The 24721-nt window shown below is 45.3% G+C and overlaps 1 protein-coding gene across 9 annotated transcripts in view; it reads left to right on the top strand.

Moving 5' to 3' along the window:
* Nucleotides 1-24721, top strand: part of auts2a (activator of transcription and developmental regulator AUTS2 a) — a 507388-nt gene that overhangs the window by 453950 nt on the left and 28717 nt on the right. For all 9 annotated transcript variants that reach the window (XM_074611210.1, XM_074611212.1, XM_074611211.1 and 6 more), the window contains one exon: nt 13525-13573. In XM_074611210.1, the coding sequence (XP_074467311.1) occupies nt 13525-13573 (49 nt within the window). The remainder of the gene's footprint in view (nt 1-13524; nt 13574-24721) is intronic.

Genomic DNA, 24721 nt, shown 5'->3' with positions numbered 1-24721 from the left:
TGTAAAGTCTTCCGTCAAACCTGGTTTACTTTAACTGGCGCTGGGTGCCAGCAGCGTGATCTGGTGCCAAACATGACAGCTCCGCTCAGGTCTGCCTTCAGCCCGTGGCCTTTTATCGATAGTGACAGATAAAGAGCCCTGTGATCTTGTGAAGCACCAGGCACAAGCGTTGATTGCCATCCCCGCTGATAACGCCGCATGCTAATCATTGTAAACATCATGTTGTGGCTTTGACACACTTAGGCTTATCTGTAATTGGTGTAATTGTTACTAGCGTTTAACGAGATCGTCTTCCAGATATGCGGAGTGCCAAAAGGGCCCGGGTTTGGGAGAGGCTCCCTCAGATCTGCCTCGCTGATGGGGGCATTAGATCGACACTAACTCCTCTCGCTGTGCTATTAATGAAAGGCAGCCACGAGCCAGAGCGCAAATCTGATAAAAGGGGCTTGAGATGAGGGGGTCATGAAATATTTAAATATACAGGGCTTCAAAGCGGAAGAGGCCTCCCGTTCTTGTCAACAGACAGACCCCCTGCAGCCCAGTCGTGGCCCCAGTCTCTGGCCCTCAACCAGCTTCACATGTAGGTCACAAACCACCAGCTCACTTTTCCGCTGTACGGGCACCGCCAGGGGACGGTGGAGGGGATTCACAGATGAAATTGCTCCTGTCTCCATGGACGTGCACACTCAAGTCTTCCTCTTGTTCAACCATTCTCCCATGTTCTAGTGTTACACAGAGGGGGGAGATGAGTAGCAGAGGGGCGACGAGGTCAGGGAGGGTTTCCCACCACACTGTCTCAGTGGACTCTGACATGTTAAAACACCAACCCAGCCGCCAGAAAAAATGGTGGCATTGTATGTTTCTGTAAACCAAGGGATACGTTGAATGTTGAACCAAAAAAAGTTTCATAAATACGTTTCATATCAGCCTAGTATCACGCTTGCAGAAACATACAATGCCACGTAGTTAACATTGTGAAATGATTGGCAAGGTTTAAGCCACAAAACTACTTGGTTAAGGTTAGAAAAAATATCATGGTTTGTGTTAAAATAATTACGTAACAACGTAACGCAACAACGTAACGCAACGTAACGCAACAACGTAACGCAACAACGTAACGCAACAACGTAACGGAAATACCAAAAATAACTTTTACTTTGCGTAATCCAGCGCTGGGTTGCGTAAACCAGCACTGAGTTGCGTAAAACAGCGCAGCGATGCGTAAAACGGCGTTGCGTAAAACGGTGTTGCGCAAAACGGCGTTGCGCAAAACAGCGTTGCAAAACAGCAGCATTGCAAAACAGCAACGTTGCGTATAACAGCGTTGCGTATAACAGCGTTGCGTATAACAGCGTTGCGTATAACAGCGTTGCGTATAACAGCGTTGCGTATAACAGCGTTGCGTAAAACAGCGTTGCGTAAAACAGCGTTGCCTTTTGGTTTCACACGCGACACGAACAGTGGTCTCGTGGGTGAAAGTCCTGTGTTTGTTCACACACACAACCTGCTCCAACCACAACCATAAGACCCCCTTTGACACAGAGACACTCAAAGTATGAAACTCTTTAGGGGACACAGCACGGATCACCTGTCAACCAATAAACAATCAGCGGATCATCTCCCTCTCTTGCGACGTACCTCTCGTGTTCGTCTTGCTGAACTGCCCTCCCATCGTTCAACCCCCCCAGCAGGGAGGCTACTATAGACAGAACAACGACCTTATTTAGCTCAGGCCCTGCAAAATGCAATTAGAAACCCCTCAATGGCCAGCGGGGGCCTGGGATGAGATGGAGGGACAGAGAGAGAAGGACAGCGACAGAAAGGGAAAAAAGGGAAGGCTGGGGGAGGGCGGGCAGAGACCTCCCTGCTGTCTGTCACCCTGCTGGCTTTTGATGTCCGTGGCCAATCTAGTGTCCCCCTAGAGAGCCTATCATCAGGCCCCCACTCCGGAGCTGTTGAGCATAGAGAGAGCCTTGGAGAGGCATGTTTGAGTGGAGTGCGGGGGGTGCGGGTGGATGACTGGGGCTGTCTCCGTCGGTGCCTGACAGAATGGTCTTGACGGAGCGTTTCAGAGGCCTAATCCGTCCGACCATGCTCCTCCAGCCGGGCGAATCGCTCGGGGGGTCTGCAGAGGGTCAGACAGGTTTTAATACAATGCCTTAGTGGTGATTTCCTCAGTGCTTTCCTCTAGTCATTCCTTTTTAAATAACACAGCAGGCTGTTTCTCTCCCCTCCCCGCTTGGCTCCTTCCCCCTCTCCGTCTTGTCTGTCTCTCCCCATCTCCTCCTGTTTTGTTTTCTTCTCCCGCTCTCTTCCTCTCTAGTTCCTCCCTCTTTATCTCCCTGCCTCCCCTTGTCTCCTCGCTCCCATCGCGCCGCCGAGAAGAAAGAAACAAAAAGGGAAAATATTATCCCTGCCAGCGCAGTTGCTCTTGCTCAGTATTAAGTCGAGGCCTCGCGGGGGGTTCCAGCGCCACGGTTCTTTGGTTGTAGATGTCTGCTGGGTCCCCGCAAATATAAAGACATGCAGATTAGGGAGGAAAAATTAAAGCTGGGGGTTCGTCATGCAGCGGGTTATCTGTTAGGAATGTTTTGTCTGTCTGGGATATGGCTCCACTGTAAAGCTTCAGAGAGAAAATTGGGGTCAAATTAAAAGAGGCTTATAATCCTGCTTTCTTTCTTGTCATCGAGATCAAATGCCACTACGGCTTGATGAGGTTATACTGAATAAGCCTATCAATGAATTTGTAAGACAAGCAGTGTTGTTTACACGGACACCGACGTGATGTGGAGATGAAAGTGAATGTCACAATCAAAACATCTCTTAGAATACAGACCATTGAAATTTAGATTTCCCTGTCACATGCCCGGTTCAAACGCTGAGACGATTCATTTCCTCGGCCCATTTAATCTCTATGCAAACACTGAGTGACGGCGCTATAAATAAGGACGCAGGTTTGGCCTTTAAAATCATTTGACTTAGCTCAAATGTACCCTGATGTGGACCCTACATGTGCACCTGTCTTTAGGTTGTAGCGGGCACAGTTTTCAAGCTAGAGTGAAGATAGTGGCATCATATGAAACTAGAAAACCTGAGGAATCCATTTCTACAAACTCATACTAGCTTGTTGACAAGGAGGCTAAATAACGCTCCATACTGTCATAGCCATTTTCTAAGGGGTCTCTTGACCTCTGACCTTAAGACACGTGAGTGAAAATGGGTTCTCTGGGTACCCACGAGTCTCCCCTTTACAGACATGCCCACTTTATGATAATCACATGCTGTTTTGGGGCAAGTCATAGTCAAGTCAGCACACTGACACACTGACAGCTGTTGTTACCTGTTGGGCTGCAGTTTGCCATGTTATGATTCGAGCATATTTTGTATGCTAAATGCAGCTGTGAGGGTTTCTGGACAATATTTGTCATTGTTTTGTGTTGGTAATAGATTTCCAGTAATAGATATTTACATACATTTTCATAAAGCAGCATATTTGTCCACTCCCATGTTGATAAGAGTTTTAAATACTTGACAAATCTGCCTTTAAGGTACATTTTGAACAGATAAAAAAAATGTGTGATTAATTTGCGATTAGATCGATTAACTATGGGCAGATATTTCCTTTATCTCTCGACTCTTTCTGTTACCACTAAGGTGTTATATAGATATTTTCTCTGTATTGTATTATTATTTAATTATCCATAATTTAGAATATATTTTCTGTGGTCGGCTGCGGTTGCTTGTGTGTGTGTGTGTGTTTTTTGTGTGAGTAGATGGATGTGTTGTGAGTGTTGTTGGGCAAAACTAAATCTTTCCACTGTACAGTTACGGTTTAATTCATTATTGATAATCAATATAAAGAGCTTTGACAGAAAATAATTTGACTTGGATTTGGGAATAAGTAATTATACGGACATTAAATGAAAATGTTAAAGCTAAGTCATGCCTAAAATGCATGAGGGTGTGTGTGTGTGTTTTGAGGCGGATAGCACATATGCTCCTTTCTGTTAGAAGGGGAGGAAGTGATTGACTGGTCTGAAATTATCCACGGCATCGCAGCCCACAGCCCACATTCCACGGCAATGTCTGTAATTTAGGCAAAAGGGTCTCCCATTTCTCTTGTGACTGGCCGGTGAAGTAGGTTTGCTCCCGCTGACAGGCCGGCTCTCTCTGCGCCCGCAATGTCAACTGGATCTGATTATTGCCTACCAGATCCAGATAATGTCTGCCATTGATCAGGCCATTTATCTTGAACTCCTACAGCCCCGGCCTGCTTTCAGAGACCGCGGGGAGATAAGCAGATACAGATAAGCAGATAACGTAGTCTCTACAGGCTTTTAACAACCGGAAGAAAATACTTTTCCGCCGCTTCCCCCGGCTGACATGTGATGTGAGTTTCATATCTCTTGGCTCAGGGAGCTTTATTATAACAAAAAGGATCTGCTTTTAGAGGTATCGTCGTCGGATCAGATAGGCTTTCATCCCTGTGTCCGTCAATCTTCCTAAATGTTCCCGGAATGCCAATCAAATCCTTCGTGCTAAGCCCCGGTTGGAATAAGTGGGCAAAGATATGCAAAGTAGCGATTAATTTTTGGCATTGTTATTTACGATTTTAATATTGAAAAGTCTGTGGCAATGCTGATGGAAATTCTTAAATCTCTCATTCTCTGTCAGGATATTTGATTGATGCAGTTTAAGAGAAAAGACTGTCAGCTTTTCCAAAGGCTTTTTCCACTTTTGGCATGCTATGGTGTCCCAGTTTGTATAACGCTTTTTAATGCTGGGTACATTCTTCTTTGTCTGTGTGTATGTGTGTGTGTGTGTGTTTGCATGCACAGCCGTGTGTCATCCCCACATTAATACTAGCAATGAGTGACAGATTAATTTATGTCTGGCTACGTGTCTGAGGAATTGGGAAGAAAGGGCCTGTCAGTGCTGCTTGTCGGGAGGGGGTAGAGATTAGAGCCAGTTGTCATTGACAACCCAGTGCAGGCTCTGAGAGATAAGGTCGGATGTAATGACTGTAAAAAAAAAAAAAAAAAATTAAATTAATAAAAAAAAAAAAAAAAACATCCTCACTCCGCCCTCGAAAAGGCTGGGAGAAGAGGAGATGTTGGCATTTCCAAGTGTGTGGGTTTATGCGTGTGCAAATTAGAGATATTTCACAGTTCTTAGATTGCACTGCAACATTTGGACATTTCAGATCTGAAGCAACAAGGAAGGTGTGATCTAATCCCACCCCCTCCTCTGAGAGGACTGGGGTTTATTTTTTTAAATCCATGTAAAACAGGTTTTATTTACTTTGAACTGTGTGCAGTACATGTTTTTATTTATCAAGCACAGTTGTGTTAAATCCAATAGTCAGATTATTGTGTAAATATCCAGTGAAACATGATCTTCTACTGTTTGCCTGCCTCTGGGATTCACTGCCAATCATTATAAAGGCCAATTCATACTTTCCACGAGGGTCCGCATTGGTTCGCGTAAATGTCGTCATCCACCAAAGTCTGCAAGGGTCTTGGCGGACCCTGCAATACGTGAATATCCGTGTACAGCCCAAAATTTGTATCCATGCGGACTGTACACAAAGAAAGCGTGCCCGACTGCACATGCTCCTGTTTCGCTCCATTGTCGGACGGGACGGCGTTATCAGCTGCAACCGCCATATGAGAGCAGAGCAGAGCAAGTGGCTGTGTGTTAGCCAGTGGGGCACGCTCACATGCACGAACATGCACTCGCGGCCAGCCCGACGATGCATACAAAGCATGGAGATGCACGGATTACAACACACAGAGGGAGAGTGACTTCATTCTCTGCTCAGGTAGACATTACTCCTCTATATCTTTACATAGCAAATTGTTTTTTGCTGCTATATTACTGCTCTGAATATCAAACATAGCAACATTTAAGTCAAATGACGTCTGGTGCTTTTTAGTTAATCCTATTTTTATTCTTTGTTTCAAGTATAATCTGATTTGTCAGGATGGATAATCATGTGGAAATATAATACAATATGAATGATAGGAGACATTTTAAGAGGCTTTGGATCTATCCTTGAATTCCTAATATTTTCACTAAGCCAATATGGAAAATCATTTTTAATCAGCTTGTTTTTAAATGTATACCTTACATGGCAATGTTGGTCTGTCGATTGGTCCCCCACTTTGGTCCAGACTGAAATAGCTAAAGACATTCATGATCCCAGAGGATGAATCCTAATCACTTTGGTGATCCTGACATTTCTTCCAGCGCTACAATTAGGTTGACAGTTTTCTTTTGTTAGTGAAATGTCTCAACAACTATTGGATGGATTGCCATGTAATTTAATACTGATATTTGTGGTTCTCAGAGGATTAATCATAACGGTTTTGGTGATGTCCTGACTTTTCATCTAGCGCCACCAGCAAGTAAAATAATTTTCACTTATGCTTTGAATTATCTCTACATCTACTCTGTGGACTAGCACAACATTTTGTACAGACATTCATGGTTCCCAGACGATGTCTATTACAGACTTTGGCGATCCACTGACGTTTCCTCTCCCGCCACCATGAGGTTTACGTTTGTGGTTTTGAGTGAAACGTCTCAACAATTATATGGTGAATTGGCATGATATTCAGTACACACATTCATGTTCCCCTCAGCACCCTGTAGTCCATTGTCTAGCTCAGGAGTATTTCATTCTCACAAAGATGCCACTGTGAGGTGAAACTGTTTCTGAAATACTCACCCACCTTAGATGACTACTCTTCACCACTCACGACCACTCTGCTCTGTGTCATGGAGAAAATTCTCTTTCATTTCCTGGCCTCTGCATCCCACCCTAGCTTGAATCATGAGACTTTTTTTAGCCCCTTGTAAAGCAAAGACAGGGCTCTGAGTCAACAGACAAACGCAATAAGAGCTTTTAACATATTACATTGCCAGCACTCATGTTACACTTATCAGTAATATTTTAAACGAGGGTAGATCTGGCATAATGGCAGGGAGGCTCATAAAGGCGAGCCGGTCCCCTGTGATTGTAATCTAGGAGAGAGTTCCTGTAAAATTAAACCACAGTTGTGGGGGGAGAGACAAACATGCCTCTGGTTTCTTTGAAGTGGAGAATCAGCGTCCAAAAAAAGGAATAAAAGATGACAAAATGTCAGTGTGAAGCTGATGGTCTATAGACAGAACTTACGTGCCCAGACAGCAATTACTGAGATACATAGCATACTTCACGGCATTGTGTTTGATCTCAGTGCTTCATTCTCTCGCACAGATGATGTGTTTTCCACGTGTAACTGTGCAGGATTCTCATTTTTTATGTGTTCTTTTCTGGCGTTGTTTCATTTGAATTAAAAATAATGTGCAGTGAGAGATCCGGACGCCGATTGTTTGGCAGCGGGGCTGTAATCACAGACTTGCGGTCGCTCTCAAATCTGATAATGGCCATTTACAATGGAGAACAGCGGCTCGCTCGTAGCCACCAGTGAAAACGACTTGTAGCCATTTTCTGTCGGTGGCAGTCGTATAAATACATATCTTGGAGCCAGCCATGTCACGCTTTTGAAGCCAAACCACGGTACGCGCTTGATGTTTCGTCACAATTACCGCTTCAAAAGTAAGAATCCCTGTGATCTAATTACATGTAACCAGGGTTGGTACATTTGCAACTAATTTTAGACGTGATTTACTGCGTTTCTGTTTGCATGAACCGTGGCACAGCACAACTACATAATGTCACTGTAGTTACCAAAGATGTTTTCCTACAGCCTATGAGCAACAGTAAGCCCGAGGGATAATTACTTCATTAGTTTAAGTTGCTCAATGCACAATGCATATGTGGCATAATCAGTCATGTGTAGGTTATAAAAGAGAACCATTTCTTGGGTGTAATGCAAGTGAAGAGAGTTTGTCATGTTTCATATGTGTTTATAAGAAGAAAGAGTTCAATGTGGTTATAATTTAGGGTACAGTGTTAGTGATTATTAGGGTGTTGTGCCAGTAGATCGCCAGTAGGTGGCATTGTCGCTACAGAAGCCGTGTATGTAACGGGAGCGTCACAGCGAAGTCTCGCGTGAATACGTGAGATCATGAGAATCTCTGTGTACAAGAGAGAAGCAGAATACCCTGTGTAGCGATGTCAACCTAAAGCATTATTTTACATTTTGCAGGTAAGCTGGTGATGTTAGTTAGCAATTATGTGTTAGGGTAATGTTTACACTGTACTTCTGTGACACTGTTTTCAATTCAGTGAATGTTTAGCGTGTGTTAGCGTCTGTTTTGCTGCTTCAATTTAGCCAGTTAGCCAGCAGCTAATACGAGGGTTACAGTCGCCATGGTAACATTAGTAGTAGCGCGGGGCGCGGGGAGCTTTGACAATGAGCCCTCGTGTTAGGGAGCCCTCTCATTGCTCATATTAGCCTTTTGCTATGACTATTGTTTATGTTGTTGTTTACTGTTTATTAAGAAATATGGTGTTACGCTGCTGAGCTAAGTTTATCTGAACAGGAAGTATTTCGATATATGACCCTCTAAAGAGTTTAGAGATGGTGTAATCTTTGATTTTGTGCATATCTGGCATTTTGTTACTGTTATGGTGAATAAGTGAGATAATGAGAATCTCTGTGTACAAGAGAGAAGCAGAATGCACTGTGTAGCGATTGTCAACCTGAAGCATTATTTTACATTTTGCAGGACATCTTAAATAAATGTGTAGCACCAGACTGAGCCTGTGGGACATCATTCTGTGCACCGCTACACATACATCTGTGAAACATACAAGGGTGCATAGCAGATGAACTTGATGAACACACGGTCATGCAGGCTGCTCTTTCTCCCAGGCCCTTTGTGACCACAGCCTTTATCCTCTGTAACTGAACCAAGTGGCTGGACTTTAACTGGCCACCTGAGGCTAATCCCCCCCATCATCCCCCCCAACCCTCTGATGGTACTTCACATTTTTGCCGGAGGCATTATGTTTTTGTGTTTTCCGTCCATCCGTCCTGACGCGATATCTCAGGAACGCCTGTAGGGAATTTCTTCAAATCTGGCACAAACCTGAATAGACATTGGTGCTCAAAGGTCAAGGTCACTGTGACCTCACAAAACAGGGTTTCAGCCATAAGTCAAGTATTCACATGCTAATAGAGTGCTGCAGGGATGACGTATTTTTGTAGGCCAACCAGGAAGTTAGCATCGCCCCGGTTCCCTCGACAAAAAGCCAATGAGATTTTTCCATTGGGTTTTGGATTATTGCAGAAAATAAACGTTTATGATACTATGATAAAATCTATGAATGAACACCACTTTTATGATTTGTATGACCACAATTGAAAAGCTAACATTAGGCTATAAACGACAGTCGCATGAACGTGAGTATACACGAGGCTGTAAAGGCGGACGTTTTGCCATGATGACATTTTGTGGTATCATTTAGCCACTTGTTAGCAACCGCTTTTTTAAAGACAAATAAAAGCTTCAAAATTCATGAGTGGGATATTTATTGACGTATTTTATATCGTAGAACAAAACGTTAAAATCTCTACAGCTTGTGTTAACCACAGACCTTATTTCAGGCATCTAACTTAACACACATTTGAAAAAGCCATTGACTTTGAGACAAACGAACCGTAAGTGCTAAAATGCTAAATAATTTCCGGGTTTTAGGACTCCTGTAGCACTCTATTGTGACAATTTCACACAAATGTCTGACAGGATAAAATGATGAAGTGATGACATTTTGGAGAGACATGGATATATAATCTACAACTTGACTGGTTGGCGGGAGGCATACAACCACCAGGCTGTAATTCTAGTTCATTCTGTACGTCAGCAGTGTGTCCGTGAACAGCTACGCCAAGCCCATCGTAACTTGATATGGATGAATCATTTTCCTGCTAAATGCAAACTTGTCAGTTTAACCAGCCGGAGCATCTGACTGCAGTTTGGAGCAAAGTGCTGTTGTGTTGATGTGTGAGGATTTGTTTTCACCACTCTGAATCTGAGGCAACTGTATATCCCGTTTCCCATGACTTCATGTTTGTATGGCCGATCCCAGCCAGCCAACGAACGCACCCTCGGCCCCTCTGTTACCGAGGGACGGATTAGCATCTGGGCTATGAGCTAAGTCTGTTTTCTGCTCTGTGGTTGCTTAGGCTGAACTGGCAGGGAAAGACTTTGCAGTGTGACTCTATTGTACATCCATTGACCTCCCAGACAGTGGGTTAATGCTCATTAGACAAGCTATCGGATGCTAAGGGGTTGGTGCTATCAGGAGTTTTTTTTTCCAGGAATGTCAAGCATTGGATCAGGGATTCGCCCAACGTGACGGATCGAGGCAAAGAAGGATGTTGCTTCTCGAGTAAATGTTACTTTCAAGCCTGCAGTGTGAATCTTAACAGGATAGTGTCCCACCTTAAATCTGTGTGATCCCTTTTTAAATACACACTCTATGGCATCAGTACTGGGAAACAGCTAGGAGGTGGTCCCTAGACGCTGGGCTCTGCCAGCTCCGGCAAGGCTGTTTGTTTGTGACCCTGGGTGGCAAACTAAGAGAAAAAAACATCCCCGCAGGGCTTGGTGAAGATATAACAAAATTATAAACGTGGTAGTCGTGATTTATGTCCGCAGCAGCGTTCAGCGGTGGAAGCTTTCCGGTCTGCCAGGGTGGGCCATGTGAGAGCTCAAATTGAAGGCTGAATGACCCAACGTGCTTTTTTATATTAGCAGCTGACCTCCCTTCAGGCCAGCGGAGTGGGAGTGGATCCAACAGGAAGAACCAGCCTGTGGGCTGCGAGGAGGTGCATGCTGCTCATAAAGGAGCGTTTTGTTTTTCCTCCCCTCACGGTAGCAGCACCCTACTGGGGAATTCATTAGGGGCTGACATCATCTCTCACTCAGCACAGAGGGAAAGAAAGAAAGAATATCTTTCTGCCTCCGCTCTCCCCTCCCTCCATTCTCTTCTTCTCCCTCTCTCTCTCTCTCTCTCTCTCCATTCTCTTCTTCTCCTTCTCTCTCTCCTCTCCTTCTCCCTCTTTCTGTCTTTCATTCTTTCGCTCTCTCTCTCTTTCTGTCTTTCTTTCTTTCTCTCTCTCTCTCACTCACTCTCCCCTCTCTCTGTGTCTCTCTCTCTTTCTCTCTGTCTTTCTCCCTTTCTGTCGTTCCCTCTCCCTCCCTTCATTCTCTTCTTCTCTCTCTCTCTCTCTCTCCATCTCTCTCTCTCTTTCTCTCTCTCTCTCTCTCCCCTCCCTCCCTCCATTCTCTTCTCTCTCTCTCTCTCTCTCTCTCTCTCCATCTCTCTCTCTTTCTCTCTCTCTCTCTCTCCATTCTCCCCCTCTCTCTCTCTCCCCTCCCTCCCTCCATTCTCTCGCTCTGTCTCTCTCTCTCTGTCTCTCTCTCTCCCTCTCCCTCCATTCTCTTTCTCTCTCTCTCTCTCTCTCTCTCTCTCTCTCTGCCACCTTATCTAGCTCTGGTGCGCTGCTGCTGCTACTCCTTTTGCGCGCCTTTTACGCACAAGTTAAACGGATGTGCGCCTCTGCAAATCGAGCTCCAAGCTTTTCCAGAAGCCCCCCCCAAAAAAAGCATGAGTGTGTTTGTCTCCTGAAGGAGCACGACTGGAGGTTGAATCCAAGTCCGCCTGGAAAGGAAATCAGGAAGTGGGAGGACCCGACCGTGAAGGCAGCAGCAGCACTCAGCCAGTCAGTCAGTCAGTCAGTCAGTCAGTCGCTGGATGAATGGGAGTTTGTCTGGTGTCTTGGTAGCGGATGGGGAGAGGCTCTTGGAGCACGGCAGACAGGCTTTGCAGCTGAAGACACAGCGGGCTTACAGCGTGTGAAGTTCGTGTGATCCGGCTCCGTGTCTCCGTCTCCACAGAGAGGAACCGGCCGTGCGCTTTGTTGGATTGGTTTGCTCCATCGGACGCATCATCTCTCTCTCTTTGCGCACCGACACACACAAACCATCACCGGATCCTGTTGGTTACCTCTCACGGATATTTCCGACAGGAGAATAAAAAATTGTGTCCCGAGGAAGAAAAAGAAGCAAGGAAAAGGTGGATCAAGGGATTTTTCTCTCTCTCTCTCTCGTCGCCTCAGTGCTGTTGCCTCAGCTCTCCGTGGCGAGACACACATGGTTCCCTTTGTCCAAAAGGCGCAGTAGCTTTGTATGAACGGCTTTGGATTTTTTTTTTTTTCTTCTTCTTCTTTTTTTTCTTGGAAAGGTCTCCGCATGGCTGTCCTCAATTTAAACGGAGTATAGACTTCACCGCCTCTTGTGTGGATTATATTATTTGAGAAGCAGAATGTGAAACGAGGCCATATATTTACCAGACCAGAGAAAGTAATATCCTGACTTCTTTGCCTTCTTTGCCACATCAAAGGTATGCACGCTGCGAGGCTCCGAGCTGCTTCACAATCTTTACATCTCATTGTGTGCGTGATCGTGCGCAATAGTGGCATTTAGTTTTTTTTAATAATGGTAACCATTTTCATGCTGTCATTTTATTCTGCAGATTGTATTGTTTACATCCTGTCAGTGTTGCATTAGTGAGTGAATGGCTGGTTTTAAATCTGCAAAACAAAGCATTTATTTAGTTGTCCATTTTTGATTTTGATTTTAAAAAAAATATTTTTTCCCTGCAGCCTTAATAATAATAACAGACATCTGGATAAAAGACTTAGCTGTCACTGGAATATTATCTGTCATTTATTATATCACAAGAAAATACAACACTGCTGTCAAACATCATATTTTGTTGTTCAGAATTTTGCATGAAATAAATCTGAGGTGAAGAAATCCATAAAGCCAATTATCAGAAATGCATGTTATTCAGAGAAAGCTGCCTGTCAGTCTTCTCCCCATGTGTGCAGCTCATAGCGGGTGTTGTCCTCTTCCTCTCCTGTCCTTGCAACCTGTAGTTACTTTCTAATATTAATAATAATCTTTCACCTAAATGTCGTGGAATATAATTAATCTGTGACTCGTATAAGCCTTTTTATTATTCGGGTTTAAATCCCATTGCTGCACATTTTTATTCTAACACTGTGCTGCTGGTGGTGGTGGTGCTGTGCAGAAGGGATGGAGCTGTGTTGTCACGGAGCAACAGTGCCACCAAGTGGCGTGTATGTGAAGAGCCACTTGTTTTGTTTCAGTCCTGAGGTCCAGTGTTGGTTCTGATCGTGATGCTCAGGTTACCAAAATAATTCTGGACATAATTTTTTGGGCACGACAGGATGTGAACACTGGATATGTTTTGGCTTAAATGGATTACATTTGACCTTGAAGATTAAAATTGAGCGCAAGTACAAATTATCAGAGATTCATATCATAAATCTGAGGTGAATTCAGGATTATATTTCACTTTTAAAATGACAGTTTGGTGACTTAAGCATAATAATTATGTATCATAACCCAATAATATCCTCTCAGTCAGCAGTCTGCACCGTGTCCAGAAATCCTATCCAGGAGCGGGTTTGGACGTTTTTTAGTGTAAAATGATATTTTACTGTGATATTTTTCTAATTCCACTCTCCTCTCTTCCAGGTCTCTGATGCCAACTCAGAGAAATTCTTCAGCACAGCTGCAGTTAAAGGTACAGACATCTTGTCTTTTCTACCGTTGCTGAAATGGTTGTGATGTGTGTTGTGATGGTGCAGGTGTACTGCCATTCCTCTGGTGTTATTACCCTGTTGAAATTGGAATGCATTGTCCCAGTGCGGCGATTGTCATATTGGTGTACGGTCGTTCGAGATAATGCAACAGCAATAACGCATCGCATCCGTAAAACTGATCCAATTTACCCAAGGTGCACAGGTCACATCTCGGCGTGGAGACAGCTGGATAGCTGTCTCCACGCCGAGACGTGAGATGAAAATCTATTTCATCAGATGGAATCATTAGAATGTGCAAACTTAAAAGGTTATGTAAGCTGTTACATATGTACGTAACATGTGACGTGAGTCAGTGTGCGCTTTTGGTGACACTTGGGCTTGTACAGCAGCCAGAGGAGGAAGAGGAGGAGGATGCACTAATGCTGCAGGGAATGGAGTAAGGGCAGGAGAGGGATCTGTTTATGGCCTCAGTGTGCCAACACCACATGTGACCTCATTATCAAGTCACTAATTTGCTGTTAAAAGCAACCCCATTTTCTCCGGCTGGGGGATAATGGAGGTGCCCCTGCGTGAATGGACATTCCTTTGTAATGGGGGGGAGTTACCATGCAGGGCAGGAGGGAGGCTCCGAGACGAAGGTTGTGACCCCTTCAGGGCTGTGGCAGGATTTGGGCCGATAGCTGATGATAGGTCCTCGTCTCGAACACTCCCCCCCCCTCTTCCTCGTAGCCCTGCACTTTCCGCCGCAAACACATTTCCCACATTCTGGCCTTTGATTCCCTCCAGGGCTTGATTTGTGGCGTCCATTGCTGGGGCTCAATGGCCATGCTTGACAGGGAGGTTTCCTTTTGAACGTGCTCCTCTGTGGACTGATTTGGTTCCCTTGAAAGGATTAAGGCTCCCTTTGTGCAGCCTAAATCAACAGAGGGCCCCCCTCTCTGCCCCGCTATGAAAGGACCTGACTGGGGAAACAGTACACAAAATACGCTTTCTCTCTGCTGCATGATAGTCCACTCTCTTGGCTCCTTTTCCCATTTAAATACCCCTTCTTTTCTCCCCTTTGACCATCTCCGTCCCCTCCTCCTCTCCTGCCATATGCTAATGCCTGCCCCTGTTGCAAAAGGCCAGTAAAAGAATCCAGGTGCAGGGAGAGCCAGCACCACTGGTATTTTTATGGAGGGTGTCGGTGGTGTTGAGATTAAAAGAGTCGAGTTAGTTTTTTTTTGTTGGAGGGGATTACCGTTGCTCTAATGCAACCAAACCCCAGAGCAAGCACCAGCTCCGACAAATATGGCGAGGGAGGCTCGTTTGTGGGACGACGAGTGTCAATATTTGCCAAGAGGCAGGTGCAGACAGACTCCATTTGTTTGACTGTGCGGGCGCTTTCATGTTGATACATATCAAGTGCTCATTGAGTTGTAGGGTTCAGCATGAGAAACCAGCTCCCGAACAAAGCAACGCCTTTTTTATGATATCGAGTTCTGCAAGGAAGTAATAGTTGTGGCTGCTAGTAAAACTATAACCTTGATGCAGCAGAGCAACTTGCACGCAGTAGTCATTAGTTTTGCAAGTGGTGAAAGATGCAGTTTTACTCACGATTCCGAAAAAAGCCAAATATCAAATGTTGGAAGAAAAAAAAAGCCCAGTCTGCTCTGATTGGTCAGCTGGTCTGCTCTGTTGTGATTGGTCAACCGAACCAAACTCTTCGGACTCCGCTCCGCTCTAACTAGCTTTGTTTGTGGCCGTGCCAAACAAGCCTCTGGTTAGGTGTTATGCAAATGTGTTACTTGGTGACATCACCACGTTACAGAAGAAAAGGCGGGACTTGAAGCAAGGTGTTTCAGGCAGTTCAGGAGCAGTGTTTCTCCCTTTGGCGTGGACTTTTGGCTTTGTAACATTGCAGACCTTTTACATGCACAAAAAAGTATATAACACACTAAAGGAAAGGAGCACAAAAGCATAATAAGTCCTCTTTAATAACATTGTGATCGATTGAGACAAAAGTAAGACACATGAATATCTCTTAAACCATCAGAGCACTGAGGAGGCCATTGTAATTCAGCTGCTGATGTGCAGCGTTGCTAATGACTGACTGTTGGCTTTTATTCTCTGCAGCAAGACTGGAAATCAGCCCAGGGCGACCTCGGGTCTCTTTGAAGACTTAGTGCTGGTCCCTCATCTTTTAATCTCACAGCCTTCTCACCTCTCAATAATTACAGTGTATTTTTCATGCTCCCTCAAAAGCCATAATGTTCCTTTTTTTCTCTTTCTGCCCGAGGCCTACACCGCATTTTAGAAAAGGGAATCCAACTGATGAGAATGTGGCTTTTGTGTCATCAGGCGTTGATTTGTTTTCTTCCCCTCTTCTGTCAGCGTCACCTCGGGGCCCGTCGACGTCGACTGCGCATAGTTGTCTAATGCAGAGCTTAAAGTCGCCGTCACTCTCCGCTTGCTCTCTCACTGTTTTTCTCCCTCCTCCCTGCTCACTCTGGGTTCAGTTTACCCAGGAATGGATTTCATTAACTAAGAGTCATTAAATGTTAGCTCTAATTATCGCGCCCGTCGATGTGCCCGCAGGTGTCAGCCAGCTAACCTGATTCATTTGCTCTGCGGGAGAGTAAGCACCAGTCAGAAAGATGGCGGTGGAGTCTATTTGCCACCAGTGAAATAAACAACTTTTCTAAGCTGTTTCCAAGGCGCTGTGGGTGGAAATCGGTAACCAAGCCTTATTAAGGCTGCGACTGCTGTCCAGGGAGTGGATTGAAGTGCTGTGTTGCACAGATACTGATGATGACAAACCAGCACAGCGTGTCGCCACAAAGGCCTGCAGACAGATCCATCAAATGATTAAAGCTGTGTCCCAGGGCGGCGATATCTTGTCACCCGGTTACATTCCCATCCTTTATGATATTGTCAATCCGCGAGCCGTCCCGGAGACTCCGCTAAATCATCGGAGAGCAGAGACTAAAGCTAACTGTGCATTGTTTGTTGAGCGTTAAGCCCGGCAGCGAGATTAGGATAATGCTGGATGACATTTAAAAAGCGCCGCAGTGCCATTTATCAGGAGTAGCTTTGAAAATGTTCTCATCAGTGAACTGTTGAGTGTGGTGTGTGTAATCTATTTAAAAAAAAGATAGAAAAGATGTTTTGCTAGAAATACTACAATCTTAAAGCGTTTTTAATTGCCTATCACCTGCATACACATTATAACAGCCACAGTTAAACCAATCTCACAATTAGAAATGACTTCCTGAGCACTTTGAGATTTTCATTTTGTGGATATATTAGGGGAGCGAGTCCCTCATGAGACATCTCCTGCAGCTGTGTCTACGATGTGAGACCGAGTTCAGTGTGGGGGTGAATTGAAGTGCACAGTGTAGTGATTCTCACCCCCCATCCCCATGCCCCCCCCCCCCCGTCAGCACAACACTGATTCCACCATGCTTTACTGGAGTTAATGTGAAAATGAAGCGGTGCTACAGCGAGACCCGGGGCTGACGCCAGCGTGAAGAGCGCCGCTGGTGAAGTGCGTCGGGCTTGAGTGCGTCTGTCACCGGGGGGAGAGAGTAATGTGCGATGTGGAAGGTGTAATTTGCGGCGCTGATGGCATTGTTTAAAAAAATAGTGGAGAGAGAAAAGCGGAGGTGAACTTTTGTGGCAGATATCAGAGCTGAAGAGCTCCCTGGATTGTCATAGAGAGCTGTGCTGGCAGCAGAATTGCCTGTGAGCGTATTACTGCTGTGTGGGAGGCAGCTGAGGGCTTGTTTTTCTCTCTCTGTTTCCTGAGAGGTGGACTGGTGATGGAGCTGTGTGTACTTCCAGGCTGTGGGCCGCCACCTGCTATAATCTCAAGTGATATAGAGAGCGGCAATCACGCCACAAATCACCCGGCGCAGCTCCCTAACTCACTCAGCGGACTGGAAAGAGAAGGTTGGCCTTTCACAGCACCAGTGTTGGTTTACGGCCCCGGGCTCTCCACGCTGCCCTCGTGCTGACCTCTGCCGTCTGTGTGGGTTTGTGTGTCAAGGAATCAGGGCCGACTGTGGAACTTGACCTGATGCGCAGTGGAAAGATGACCCGGCTATCATTGGCCTTTGGTGCGTTCGGATGAACCGGTGAAGTCAAGGACGGTCTCTTTTTCACTGCCAGGGGCTGGGAGGTCACAGAGAGGTCGGCGCCCCCCTCCGTCCAGACATAACTGCTGGAATAAAGCGAGGCTGTTTTGGCTCAAACGGAAGCTTAATTCAAATCAAAGTGCTCTTTTGATATTTAATAACCGTGCATGTTTTGAGAATTAAGACGGGGATCTGAAGGGTTCCAGTCTGAATGATACATCCCTGAAGGCGTTTCCCCAGTGGTCTTTGCTTCTGTTGGTTACCCGTCCCCCGCTAGGAGCATCTAATGCATCTAAAGGAAGCTCAATATCCTGTGCTGCACAGCTCACAGAGGGAAGGCCGGCCCCCTTCTTCCTCCCCACGGCTGTGACTACAGAGAGAGAGGCTGTATTTCACCTCACCATGAAAGGGGCCGCTCCGGCCATGCCTCATCTGCTGACACAGCCACACAAAGGTTAACAAATCAAGGATAGCGCCGGCTGATTTACTGCCGCGCTGTCGCAAACAATGGCCCAGTCCCCCACGTCTGCAGCTCACATTTACTGTGTCTGTCTGCAGGCGGAGAAATATGGCGACACCTCCAACTGTACACATTTCAAAATCAGCACATTTAAGTATGTTGGTCACGTTAGTCCTGGTCTGAGCTGCAAAGGGTTGGTCCTCTAGACTTCTTAGTAGGGATGGGTACCGAAACCTGTTATTAAACGGGCACCTGTGCTAAAATATTACTGGAGTATTGACGTTATCGGTTCTTTTATCTGTACTTTTTGGAACGTTTTCGAACGTTTTGGTGTAATTTATTGTCACACTGCAGCGCGTGGTGGAGACAGTGAAGTAAACCAAGTGAAGTGAAGATAACTACAACAACTACGCTCGTTACTGTAACTAAGTGAAATAAAATCGTCGTGAGTAAAAATCCAATACTTTATCAATACATCTGTTCAACAAGCAATTCTAATCCTGTCCTGAATTTATTCTTCTTTTAAAATAATATATTAAAAAGCAATTATTAAGTAATGAAAAAGAACCGATAAGAGTATCGATAAAGAACCGAACCGATAAGGAGTATCGAAAAGAGTAGTAGTATCAATAAACTCCTAACAATACCCATCCCTACTTCTTAGTTTCAACCTAACAAATAGACTCTACTAAGTGATCCTGTGACGAGAAGAGATTTGTCAGTCAGGTTTGAAGTCAAGAAAGAGACCACTATGCATCCTGATAGATATTTTTCTGAATGTGAGACCACGGGGTCTAGTTGGCGCCCAACAGAAGTTTGTTGGTTGAGGATCCGTTTTTAAGGAGATGTTGTGAATGCACACAAACACACACACACATCCAGCAGTGTGGGCCGGTCTCCCGCCATCCACTCCAGCAGCACAAAGAGGTCATTCAGAGTTTGTTCCCCGAGTCCCGAGGTTAGAGACTAAGTAAATCCATCCATCTTAATGCACTTATTTCAGCACCAGGAGAGCTGCAGGGAGACTGTGTAAACACGCCGATATCCGACATGCCACGCTAAACCCAAAGAGCCTGGAACCCATCAGGCCAAAATTAAAGGTCTACATCTCAAACACAAACATTTAAATGGGCTGCACTCCAGAGATCAAAGTGAAAGGCCTTCGTTTTCCTGCTGGCCCCCCTTGTGTCTGCCACACTGAGATATGTGGCGGTTTAGCAGCCGGACAGGGTTGAATGGCGAGCAACTGTATACTGTACATGTCTGTTTCCCTCAAGTCTCTGAGGCAACGCTCTGTGGCCTAGTTTTTGTTGGTCTAGGTAAAGTAGAAGGATTTATGTAAGCATGCTCAGTTTATTCAGTTATCTGCCCTGTTCCTAAGACAATATTGAGGATTATAATGAGAAAGACACAAGCTCTCATTGTCTTTGTAGATTTAAAAAAAACTGTGTTTTTAGCTTCTACTAAAGACATTTTTATTAGGGCTGTCAGTCGATTAAAATATTTAATCGTGATTAATCGCATGATTGTCCATAGTTAATCGCACATTTTTTATCATGACAATGGATTCCTTAGTTTTTCTTGTTTCATATGATGCCAGTATTTTCACTCTAGCTTTAAGACTGAGCCCGCTACAACCTAAAAATCGCAAGTTCCTTTAATGCGTTAAAGAAATTAGTTGCGTTAAAACAAATTTGCGTTGTGGGTTGTGGCAAAAGCTGCAGTTTGAGTCTTGATAAATACATAACCCCAGTCTTTTTGAAAGCAAGCATCTTGCCTTTTTGGGCCTTTTATTGTCACCGAGTCCTTGACGTGTGTTGACGATGGAGATGCTACAGACTAGTGGAAGTGGATGGAGGTGTTGAAAGCACCAGTCTCCTCTTCCCAGGAGAGGTCCTCCCCCCCATCACCATCACCAGCATCCACTGATCCAATGTGACATCAGCCACTCTCCTGCCAACTTTACAGCATTAACAGGGTCAAAAACACCACACACAGACACACACACACACGTACACAAACCACTTATCAAGACCCAGCCAGTCCCAGCGCACTGTTGGTGTGTTCGGGCCAATTATGCCCCTGTCAGTCTTTGGTCCCAGCGGTAGAGGTGACATTGCCAAAGAGGCAGAGAGAGCAGAGCGCCTTAATGAGGCCTCATGGTGGATTAGAGGTGTATGTGCATATTAGTGTGTGAGCACATGTGTGCGTGCTTAACAGCAGGAGTGCTGCTGGTGTGGAATGATCCACTCTTCTATCTCTGTCTTTTCCCTTCCCAAGGTCTTCCCCCTGCGGCCGTTTCCACCTTGCCGCCTCTCCAAATCTCCCTGTTTTTTTAAGTAACCGCCGCCGTCTCATGGCGTCATTGTAGCAAGCAGATTTTGGTCCTGGTGAATAACTTGAGGGCCCGTGTCCCAGAAAATGCAGCATAGCAGCTTTCGCAGACACATGCACTAAGAAAGGAGATGGGATTAACACAGCGGATAAGATGTAACTGTGAAACGGTTCACCCCAGAGGTGTTGGTGTTGCTCTGAGCAGCATGAAGCAGGATTTGGCCTCTCTTTGAAAAAAGAAAAAAAATTACGAATGAATGTCGAGCCAAAGTTTATAGAACCAGCCACTCTGGATTATATGGTCATGGTGTGTTTATCGGATAAAACAATGCCAGAAGGCCACCCGTACTAAAGATGTTTAACTGTTAGGCATTAAAGAATGTGTTTAAAACAGGGATTTAAAACAAAAGCTGTCTCCACCCAGACGAGCGCTTTAGGGCTGTTTCAGAATTAACCTCCGTTCATACTACCACGCCTGAAAACGCATATCACATGACCTTTCACGTACACTGGGCATGCGCGTGCCGGTATAAACGGGAAGCAGTGCTGGATACGGGAATTGATGCAAAGCGCTGGAATAATAACTTGCCTCGTGCGCATGTAGGCACTGCTCAGTAGTAGCATTATAAAATGCTGAATTTAACTGCACAACAGCTGCTAGCAAAGACAACAAGGTCAGCAACGCTTGTAACTCGTCATCCATGTTGAAATTAACCACCGGTGGTCGAAAAAGGTTCGCATGATGGGGCGTGACGAATCAGGGAAGGACATGTCATGACTGATAAAACCCAATCAAGAAGCGAACGTGGGTGTCTGCGTCATCGTTTTCAAAGGTCTCCGTTCCTGTCCGTCCATATTGAAACGCAACCCTGAGTTTTAAAACTCAAACAGGGTCAGCAGCGTTTTCAAATCGTCTCTGTTTAGGGGCTCGAAAACAGCGGAGTAGTGTGGATGCTAGGCATAAACGTAGCAAAAGTTATACGTTTTAAAATGTATTAGTGTGGATGTTGCCTTAGAGTCATACTTTGTGGTTCAACACGTCTACTTCTGTCTTACAGCTGTGGTGTTTTTTTTCTTAAAGGGGACCTATTATGCTCATTTTCAGGTTCATACTTGTATTTTGGGTTTCTACTAGAACATGTTTACGTGCTTTAATGCTCAAAAAATATTTTTCTCTTGAAGACCCCCTCCTTAAAAAGCCTGCTCTGATTGGCTTGCTAGAAAAATATGACACACCTGTGCAAAGGTAGTTTTCAAGCTTTGGGCGGTATATTCTAATGAGCTGTCATGTGACATAGGAAGCGGAGCCAAACCTGGTTGTCTTATTTGACAGTTTGTGGGTTGGTAGGCACTCCAGATAACCAAATGTATGAGCACAAGCACTGAAAAAGTGAGTTTTTAAAGGCGAGAGGTTGTGAGAAGGGGAGAAGGTCCCTCTCCACTCCCTCAGTACCAGACGAGGGTCAGCACTGTGGAAGCGAAAGTGTAAACAGCCTTTAAGAGACACAAAAAGCTGAGGGAGAGACAGAGCATGAGGACTCTGAGCAGGATTGATGATAGCAAGGCTTTAATTGCTCCCACAAGAGAAGAGGTTATCTTTTTTTCTTTCCCCTCTCACCCTCTCCGAGTCTCATAAATATGCAGGGCAGAAATAAAGCCCTGATGAGCCGCGGGGCAGATTAGAGAGGACTATAGAGCAGGATCCGGGTTTGTTAGCAGCGGTTTTCAGATCCCTTGCATGTGTTTCTGCTCTGCACACACATCGCCTGGCTTTCATTTGTCTCAGCCCATTTCCACAGGCTACTGGCTGCTACCAGGCAGCGCTGGGAAGTTGTGACAGGGCTGTCGGACCTTTAGTGCAACATCGCCCCCTGGTGTTGGGATTGACCTCAAGATAGACCGGCCTTTTTAACAGAAGACATTTTGACTTGTCACAGTAGGAAAAGCACAGGTGTAACTAATGGAATTAATGATGGCTGAATTCCATTTAGCTGCTTTGATTTGGGGGTCCTGGTATTGTGCATGTTGCCTCTCACTGGGACACTTGAATTAAACTGAGCAGTTATTAGTAACTAGGGGTGGGAGAAAAAACGATTCACCTATGTATTGCGTTTTTTTTTTTTTATTTTGAAATCAATTTTTTGCCAGAATTGATATATTTGCTTCATTTGAGTCTATGCAGAGGTAGAGGGAAGTTACCGAAAAACAAACCGCAGTGAGCCGAAACGAGAAAGCAGAAAACAGCGGAGGGGTTCACATTGATATGACCTGCACCCTCACATTTTAAACCCAACATGTTAAACACTACACATAACAGTAAAGTAGCACATTGCCAGGAAAAGCAGAGCTAGACATCATGGCTAAATCTGCATGCTAACTCTGTCATGGACAGGAAACGTTATAGTACTGCGGTAACGTGCTGTCAAGCCAGCCGTCACCTGCATCTCCGTGGTCAAATCGTCCGACGCTACAACTGTAGAGCACCCATATACTGATATTTATGTTAAATGCATTCAAACGGCCCCGACGGAGCTGCATAAAGAGAACGGAGCTAACGGGAGAGCTAGCGACGGACTTGGCGAAGTTAGCGGAACTATACATGTGTGACCATGTCCGGTTTTCAAAATAAGGTGTTAACAAAGGGAACTGTATATACAAAATACATATATATAAATAAGATTGATTGGATTATATTCACCAGAAGTATAAAACATTACATGTTCGATATAAATGAAAAAAGAAATGCAACTAATTTGTGAGGGAAATGTCTTTTATTTGTCTATTATTTTTGGGTTTTCCAAAGTAACAGTCCCTAGAAGTTTATGATTAAATTTTTTCCCATGGTTTAGTGATAAAAAAAGTTTACAAAAACCAGAATAAATCGTGATACAGAATCGCAATACTTCGTCCCAGCCCTATGAGTAACACCTGTGTTTTTCGTACTATGACAAGTCAACATGTCTGCTGTGAAAAAGGCTTATTGTGACCTCTGAGTAGAGTGGCTGGAGAAGACATGGTTAATTTGTGGCAGGTGATGTGCACGCTTGTGTAACGTTATATATGTATCCTGGCAAGGAAATTTGAAAGCATGTGCATTTGATATAAACAAAGCATTCCATTTTATCTCCATTCCTCGGTTCATCATCTCTGGCTTTTGGCCACTGTTTCTTAGAAGGCTGCCCAAACCCATCCACGTCCATCGGACTGTCACCATCTGTTACAGATTAAGCCGCTCCTGGAGGGAGGCCGGCTTGATTTCGGGGTTCCAGCATCCCCTCTTTATTCCACGTGTCAGGTTTTACTGTAAACACTGTTGTACAAAAACCAAAAATCCCAGAAGGGATTGCTTTTTCAGGCCTTTCAAGCCAAGAGCAAACGGGCCGTTACGGCGGTTTGGGCTGCACGTCTGGTTTAGCTCTCAGTGCGCTGAGACGGGGGGCTCTGCTGGGCCATTTAGAGGCAAAGCTGGGAAGCCGTGTTTGGAAGCTTTTTCCTCTAAACCCCACGCTCAGTTAGTGTGCAGTGTGGTGTTGTGATGTATGAATCCCCTGGCCATGCCTGACACTAGCGAGCCTGTCTGAGCCCATGTCTTCGCTGCGGACAGAGGCCGCATTGTTCCCCTGAAGTAACCCAAGCTCAGGGCGGCCGTTGCCCAAAGGGGGATATCAAGTTGTTCTCTCCCCCACCGACAACACAATCCTAGCTTAAGCTCTGAGGCTTGACGAGGGAGCAGAGAGGCAGCTGACTGTTTGGACGACGGCGCAGTTCAAATAAACAGCTCAAATCCCAACCATCCTCCCCAACACTAACCCTCCCGCGCCAAGTATTGCGGTCCCACAGCCGTAGCTCATCGCCGTGAAGCTTGCCAACAGCTCTCAGCTAATTTGTGGTGTTATTTTGAAAAGCATGTTGATGTGGCTGCACTGAGGTTTTCCTGAAAAAGAAGTGCTGCGAGCAGAGAGAAGAGGGTGAGAACTTGGGCCTGGTTACATCTCCCTGCTTCCCTTTCTGTGAGCGATGGGTATGTTTACCACCACATCAACAGACCACACAGCATTTCCTGGCTAGTGGGAACGAAAGTACGAGTGGAGTGGTGAGGAGAGGAGAGACGGCCATTAACAGCTCCGTTTCTGCCGCGGGTGTCCCGCTAATCCGACTGCAGTGAAACCTGAGCGAGGGGGTAATGAGACGGCACTTGACACTCGCGCACACACACACAC

This window comes from Sebastes fasciatus, chromosome 16 (assembly GCF_043250625.1).
Source record: "Sebastes fasciatus isolate fSebFas1 chromosome 16, fSebFas1.pri, whole genome shotgun sequence".
NCBI lineage: Eukaryota > Metazoa > Chordata > Actinopteri > Perciformes > Sebastidae > Sebastes > Sebastes fasciatus.
This window is presented reverse-complemented; position numbering and strand designations above follow the sequence as displayed.